Genomic DNA, 7111 nt, shown 5'->3' on the forward strand with positions numbered 1-7111 from the left:
AATTTAATTCATTCCCTTAGGTTTTAGGGCATGTATAATGATTGATAAGACCGTTCTTTTTAAGTCTTGCATGTAATTTAGAGATGACAAAAAAGTATGTCTACAATAAGAGAGTGACGTTTTGGCACATGGGAGCACGCGCTCCTGGTTTTTAAAATGTGTTTTGAACATATTTTGATATGATAAAAAAATTCAAACAAAAAATTGGCGTGTACATCTCGATATTATACATGCTCACAAAGTTGTTTTATGAAAAACCGATAAATTATGTGTCGCGTGTAAAAAAGACAAAATCCAATGTTAAAAAGTGTTATTCACAAGACATCTTTTTGTCTTTTTTACACAAGCCAAAAATAAAATCGGTTTTCTCCAAAAACTTAACGTGCACACATATAATGTCGAGATGTATGCGCCGAATTTTTGTTTGGATTTTTTTCATACTTTGAAATATTTTTTCCGTGGCAAGAGGGCGCGCTCCCAGGAGCACCAACGGACTTCCGGTCTACAATAGATTATATCTTAGCTTTATCTTCAATAGGTAGCTATTCTTAAAACATGATGAGACATATTGAGCTAAGAGATAATCTCTTAAATAAGAGAAAACAAGTCTTTTCTTATGATTTCTTTCTTCTCCATCTCAACATTTATCCTACGTGTTACTCCTAAAAATAGCACCATTGTACCCGAGAAGCCTTCACCATTGATTTTATTAAGACCAGCCGCAAAAGTTAAACTCTGGCGGCAGGCCATAGTCTCAAGAATTTCAGGATCTGAGAGGCCTTCGATCGTCACAGCTGAAAGATCCTTTAGTGCCATCTCTTGACACTGCTCCATCAATATTGACTTTATATGTTCCAGGTGGTATCCATATAGGAGTATTTGCTAGTAGTAATTTGGTTTCTTTATCAACTCCAACTCATCAATAAATCCATTGTCATCCAAGTGCCCACGTCGCAAAGGGCATTTGTTATGTGGCGACCTGCGAGCCAGAAAACGAGGAAACGCGCAACCCCGCAATCGTACATGCCCTTTTGGGGCGGCCCATGTTCTTTTTTTTCTTTAAAACAATTCAGAATTTCAAAAAAGTTCCAAATTTCTGAAAAATTGAATTTTGATAAAATCTTCAAGAAATCATAAAATTTTCGTGATTTTGAAAAAAACAAATGCTCGTGAAATAAAAAATATCATGATTTAAAAAAAGTTCGCGTATTCACAAATATTCATGATTTTTTAAGAATGTTGGCAATTTCATAAAATGTTTATTTAAAAATCTTCACAAGATTCGTAAATGTTTGTGAATTTAAATAAATATTTCAATTTGTTCTAAAAAATTCATTGGTTAAAAAATGTTCATCGATTCAAAAAAATGTTCACGTGTTAAAAAAAACTTTTCACAATTTCAAAAAATGTACACGAATTTGAAAAACAGTTTGCGAAATTGTCAAAAATGTTCATGAATTCTGGCGATGCAGATATCAATATAGTTTTAGATATACATAACAAATATATTGGTCATAATTTTGACTCATGTTTTTTTGAGCTAGAGTGCTAAAAAAAACACATTGGGACATGGCTCAATGCGATGACTAAATCAGGACCATTAATTTTATGCCTTGGGATAGGTATGCCTAAAGCGCGCTCGGATCATGACTGAAAATACTCCGTAGATGCAAACAAGCCGCTCGGATCGGGAAGGAAAGCTCCTCTGATTTCGGACCAAATTAACAAGCAATCCGATTTGCGTGGAAACAAATCCTCTGATTTTCAGCTCCGTAATCTGGAAACGGTCCTCTGATTTCCAACGTCTCGATTTTGTGAGGTTTAAAATGCCGCCTATATCTACGTCCAAGCCCAACGGCCCTTTCATTTTCCTTCTCCTCCTCCTCCTCCCGTTTTTGCATTGCTCGCAACTCAACACCTCGATCGGATCCAGGCATGGAAGGATCTCTAACCATGAAGGATTCAGCCATGGACACGGTCATCCTACTCCCATGGAAGGATCTCCAACCAGCAGCTACCTCGGTCTCGGATCCATGCGCACGCACCGACGTAAGTAAAGTACCACCCACCCGCGCCTTCATTTGATTTCACTGCTTAATCTCATCTGCTTCATCTGGTCCTTAATCGTCTCGAGCCTTTGATTGTTTATGATTATGATCCTGCACAGAAAGGAGAGGTTGTTCTTGAGAACAGAAGATTTTTGTTTTTTGTTTTTCATGTATAGTATATATATCCAGTCTTGTGTTGAACTCGCATAACTAATGATGATTTCTCCGCCTATGGACTACCCTTTGCAGCCTGCCATGACCTATGATGATATCCCAGTACTCTCTTCCCTTGACAATGGCAGCGTCACTGCCGCTGATGCTGGTTTACAGCCCATGGTGAGTAAGAGTAAAGTATTAACCATCAGACCTCACATCTCTGCATTTTAGCCACTTCTTCTGATAGATGACAACATGACATGTACTGTAGAATGCGCTATCAACTTAAATTTGTGTCACGATGGATCACTCCCTGTGTTGTCGTTTCATTGCAAGCTTTGACTAAGATTGTTATGATGCCACTTCTAGTTTTTCATGGGAGTTAGTCTTTTCTCTGTTGTTTCTGAATGTTCCGCCATGCTTACCTTGTCCAAGTGATAAAAAGTTACTCTATATGCTTATGTTTTTCCTTGTATAGTACTACTTATTAATTAGCACTCTAGTGCTACTACTACAAATACACAATGATACTGCATGCATCCTCCTGGTTATTAATAATTGGAGACTCTGCATTTATATGTTGTAAATCTGTACTTCTTGTGATGAGCAAAATGAAAATTTGGTGATCACAGGATGAGGAGCTGCCTATTGTTGTTAATCAAAACTCTGCCGCAATTAATGATTCCCATGATGTAGAGAGCAAGGTCGATTATGTTCCTCTCAGAGTAAGTGTCCAATCTCTTTACTTTCCTACATCAAACAGAGCATATATTGCCACCTATGGAAAGATAATGTATCTTCACATTGTTGCAATAGCTCCTCATTATTCTCCTCATATTGGTCATGATTTTATAAAGTAGTATAAGCATGCAACTTCTTGATCTAACCTACTTATGGCAGATTGTAAGGCCAGAGATCACGGAGGGTGAGGGGAAAAAGCGTCCCGACATTCGTTTTAAACCCACGGCTCGAAAAACTACCACTTTCAAAGTAAGATTATTTGTTATCTTCATTCATTTTGCTTTAGAGATTTTGACTGATCGAAAAATCTCACAACTCACACGAGTTGTTACCTCCACTCACATTAATAAACAAATACTGAATTAGCTACTCTGTGTTCATTGGTTGTGTTGCAGAAAAAGAAAGGATTCCCGGCATGTTTCAAGGTTGCCAAGAGTGACAAGGATGATACTTCTGTGCCGACGGTAAGGTCCTGCAAGAAATGATTCCATATAGCTTCATCAATAAGTTTTGCAAATAAAAAGTTTAAACAATCACACATCCATAATCATGCTAAGTTCCACTGAAAACGGAAAATATAAATGTAAGGCTAGCTGTAAGCACACTTATTTAGTATTGTGGATTGCTTAGTCAAGTTTCTTCCGTTGGTGGAACAGACTAACTATAAATAAGGTAGTTTTTCCTACAAAGACTAATTATGAAAAATGTGCTTTGATTGTGTTACAGAGGAAGAGAGGGGGGCCAGCGGGTTCCAAACCTGCTAAGAGAAAGATGGAGCAGAAAATGGCACCGAAACCAGCATTGGTTGACGACATTCATAACTCGGATTTGACAGGCGATACAGAGACAAAGGTGAAATTGCCAGGGGAATATCCCAGCTTCACCAAGGAGAAGTTTCTTACGTTGGAGGAATAGGCTAACTATAAATAAGATAGTTTTGCTAGTACAAAGACTAATTGTGAAAAATGTGCTTCGGTTGTGTTACAGAGGAAGAAAGGTGGGCCAGCGGGTTCCAAACCTGCTAAGAGAAGGATGGAGCAGAAAATGGCACAGAAACCGGCAATTGTTGACGACATTCAGCACTCCGATTTGACAAAGGTGAAATTGCCAGGAGAATATCACAGCTTCACCAAGCGTATGTTAAAATCTCATGTAGTTCAAGGCTTTTATCTGGTAAGTCTTTCTTCTTTAGGTGTCTGAATGAATGGATGTTTGTATATTTGCTTACAAGCAACTTATTGCTTGCATTTCTTTTTCTACCGGAAGATTAAACTAAAAGCAAAGTGTAAAATACTGCCTTTTGTTCTCGTCTTGTAGGGTCTCCCGGGTAGCTTTTGCACAGAGCATCTTCCAAAGGAGAATAATACAATCACATTAGAAGATGAGCATGGGGAGAGCTATGATACAAATTACCTACACGACAGGAAGGCGCTGAGCGGTGGGTGGGGAGAATTTGCGCGTAAGCATAGTATTAGGGTCGGCGACGATGTGGTCTTTCGACTCGACGGAACCAAAAAATTCAAGGCAAGTCCTTCCCGGATGTTTCATCGATTTCTCCGTCATTCCTTTGTGATATTTTTATCTTTCCAAATGCACGGTAGGATCACTACCTTAATTACTTTAGCGGTCTAATTTCTGGGAGGGATATATTGTTTTCAGGTGCATATACTAAGAAATGGACCGCCAGGTTTGGACACATCCAAGAAGAATGACATGTGGAGTGAGTCGAAAGTTCCATCTTGTTCGTATTCTTGCGCTTGTTTGTCATTTATTAATTGCACACTGAAATAGCATACCTATGAAATCTGAATCTTCTGTATCGATGTCATGTGTTGCACTGTCCACGATGCAGACGAGGCAGAAGGTTCAGAACATGGTGTCAATTCTAAAGATCATCTAGAGGTTACCGCTGGAGGCAACAGCTCAACATCCAGCGTGGTGGCAACAACCTTATTTGCGAGGGAAGAAGCGGTAGGCATCGACGAACACGATGTGAGATCTCCAGATCCAGGTCTCGGCGATGTGGAGAACTTCCAAGTCATCCTCCATGGCTCGATCACCGACCTCCCGGACGGCCTGCGCAGGAGGTACTACGAGCTCTGCTGCGCCCAGAAGGCGGTCCTCCACAGGAACCTGCTCGAGACAAACCATATGCTGGTTGAAGGGGTGATCATGGAGACCAGCGACATCGCTGAGTGCGTCATGGCCCCCTTGCATGCTGCTGCTGCTACTTCTTCTCGCGAGGTTCTCCTGGTGTGGAAGAAGACACTGGGGGCATTGGAGGGTTTGGGAATGGACGTGGCGTTCTTGCGCAGACGCGTCGACGACCTTCTCGGCATCCATGCTGCTCGGGCATCGACGGTTCGAGTTTACAGCCGCTGCCGGTGGGGACTCTAAAGAATGTTCTGGAGGCAATGGATGTGGCGATGGAGGAGTTTGAATGAGAGTGTGAAAAGAATGCCCAAGCATGGCAACTGAATTTTTGTGCACGTCATCACTAACTTTCCCCCATTGTCTTGTGCTCCCTCATTGAGTGGTACGTAGCATCTTTTGTATGCATCCATGCAGTGTTCTTGTACGTAGTTATCGTCATCCCTTTGTCTTGCTTGTGTGTCTCCGGTTTCATCTCAAGGATGAGTTTCAGTTCCACTCAGTGTCTTGCTTGTCGCTGTGAATAACTTGCCATTCGACTGCATTGGATACTTTGATTCAGTTTGACTTGCAGATCAGTTTCAGTTTGTAGGGAACATCTTGCTGTATGTTTCAGATCTATCATTTCAAAAGCTGGCCACCATGCACGCTCTTGAACATGTCGTTTGACATTGCCCGTTTGTGCAGCTGTAGCGAGATAGCGACCGAGATGAATGGATGCATCGACGAGAGACGGCATGCATGGTATGTGGTTCAGTAGTATATATCAACTATCCAAGCAACAAGCTCATCCATCGTTGGGGGCTAGCCGAAGAGAAACAAGAGCAGGGGCCTCTATAATCAAGGCAAAAATCTCGTCAGCATCCACATCGTAGTTGCCGTTGACGATCAAATTTTACCCATATCTTCTCCTTGGCAAGGAGATATTTTACCATTGAACTACGCTCGCTACGGTATATATATTTTTTATAGCGTATATCCGCCTGGGTCGACCTTCTATGTCTAGGTCGACCGTTTCATTTCATTTTCTATTGTATTAGAGTTTTCCTTTTTTATTATCTGTCAATGAATATTCTAATGGGAATGGAATTTCATAATACTGAAAGAGAAGAGCTAGCAATTCGAAATGCAAATTGCGTTTTAATACGTCTCACTATTCTAATTTTTTAGAAGAAATGGCCTTTATTTTTTTATGGGGTTAATAAATATTAACCAAATTTAATTTATGAAATGAGAGAATTCAAAATAGTCACTAGTCCAATTCATAATGATGTACCGGAAAATACAACATTTTTATTATTTGACCAACCATCAGGAGAAGCAAATACAAGGGAAGTCGCAATTGATGCAAAAACAGCTAATTGGAAAGCAACAGTCATATTTCTAATCCTCCAAGCTACCATCAGATAAAGTTGACTACATATTTAATCGCTCACTTAACCAAAAGACATTGCTGGTGGTCAATAAGCAGTTTTCCAGTTGCGCCGCCTCGAGAAGAGGGCACCGGGAACTGATGTGGCTCACATCGTTTGTTAGGTTCAGCCTAAATTCTTAAAAGCCCGCGCTATTTGGAGCAGATTAGCGGCCGGCTCCTGGCTGCATGATCTCGCTCGAAACCGCTGTGCGCGTGCACCAGGCGCCACCTGGTCGGGGCGCTCCCATGTGCGGTGCGAACACCGCTGGCGTTTAGTGGGAGGTGAAAACCACTCGCGTCCCAATCCCCATCGCATTTGTCGCCGCCCCCGCCCTAACTTGAACCGGCCGCCGCCGCCGACCCACCTTGCATCTACCGATGCGGCCCACAGCGGCCGCGACCAGCTCAGTTGATTCGGTTCAAGGTATTCGAGATAAATCTGTTGATTGCAGCGCCATGTGCAAAGAGAGGAAATTGGAGATCTTTTTTGGAGATCTGGTACTACTCTATCCCCCTTTTTTATGTCTGTTCATCAACAATTTTATATCTTCATTTTATCTATAATTTTCTTCTTCAACTGGCGAACGATAGAGTCCTCATC

The 7111-nt window shown here is 41.2% G+C and overlaps 2 protein-coding genes across 3 annotated transcripts; both read left to right on the forward strand.

The window, feature by feature from the left end:
* The first annotated feature begins 1892 nt into the window (after positions 1 to 1892).
* On the forward strand, positions 1893 to 4657 carry LOC119283770 (B3 domain-containing protein At3g19184-like). Its single transcript, XM_037563182.1, has 9 exons — positions 1893 to 2049; positions 2298 to 2384; positions 2837 to 2929; positions 3105 to 3194; positions 3341 to 3409; positions 3672 to 3797; positions 3933 to 4118; positions 4263 to 4469; positions 4547 to 4657. The coding sequence occupies exons 1-9, from the start codon at positions 1936 to 1938 to the stop codon at positions 4655 to 4657; spliced, it is 1083 nt and encodes a 360-aa protein (XP_037419079.1). The 5' UTR covers positions 1893 to 1935.
* On the forward strand, positions 4625 to 5558 carry LOC119289341 (B3 domain-containing protein Os01g0234100-like). Of its 2 annotated transcripts, none has more exons than XM_037568694.1 (2): positions 4625 to 4665; positions 4798 to 5558. In XM_037568694.1, exons 1-2 carry the CDS (start codon positions 4659 to 4661, stop codon positions 5340 to 5342), a joined length of 552 nt encoding a protein of 183 aa, XP_037424591.1. In that variant the 5' UTR covers positions 4625 to 4658; the 3' UTR covers positions 5343 to 5558. The 2 variants fall into 2 exon arrangements, with proteins under 2 accessions (XP_037424591.1, XP_037424590.1); XM_037568693.1 differs by having other exon boundaries at positions 4633 to 4686.
* Positions 5559 to 7111: the final 1553 nt, after the last annotated feature.

This window comes from Triticum dicoccoides, chromosome 4A (assembly GCF_002162155.2).
Source record: "Triticum dicoccoides isolate Atlit2015 ecotype Zavitan chromosome 4A, WEW_v2.0, whole genome shotgun sequence".
NCBI lineage: Eukaryota > Viridiplantae > Streptophyta > Magnoliopsida > Poales > Poaceae > Triticum > Triticum dicoccoides.

Bases quoted from the DNA above. Each gene is read 5' to 3' on its own strand.
- LOC119283770 (XM_037563182.1), top strand. From the start codon at position 1,936: ATGGAAGGATCTCTAACCATGAAGGATTCAGCCATGGACACGGTCATC. The intron at 2,385-2,836 runs GTGAGTAAGAGT...TGGTGATCACAG, and splicing joins ATGCTGGTTTACAGCCCATG to GATGAGGAGCTGCCTATTGT. The intron at 3,798-3,932 runs GTGAAATTGCCA...GTTGTGTTACAG, and splicing joins CAGGCGATACAGAGACAAAG to AGGAAGAAAGGTGGGCCAGC.
- LOC119289341 (XM_037568693.1), top strand. From the start codon at position 4,659: ATGTGGAGTGAGTCGAAAGTTCCATCTT. The intron at 4,687-4,797 runs GTTCGTATTCTT...TCCACGATGCAG, and splicing joins TGAGTCGAAAGTTCCATCTT to ACGAGGCAGAAGGTTCAGAA.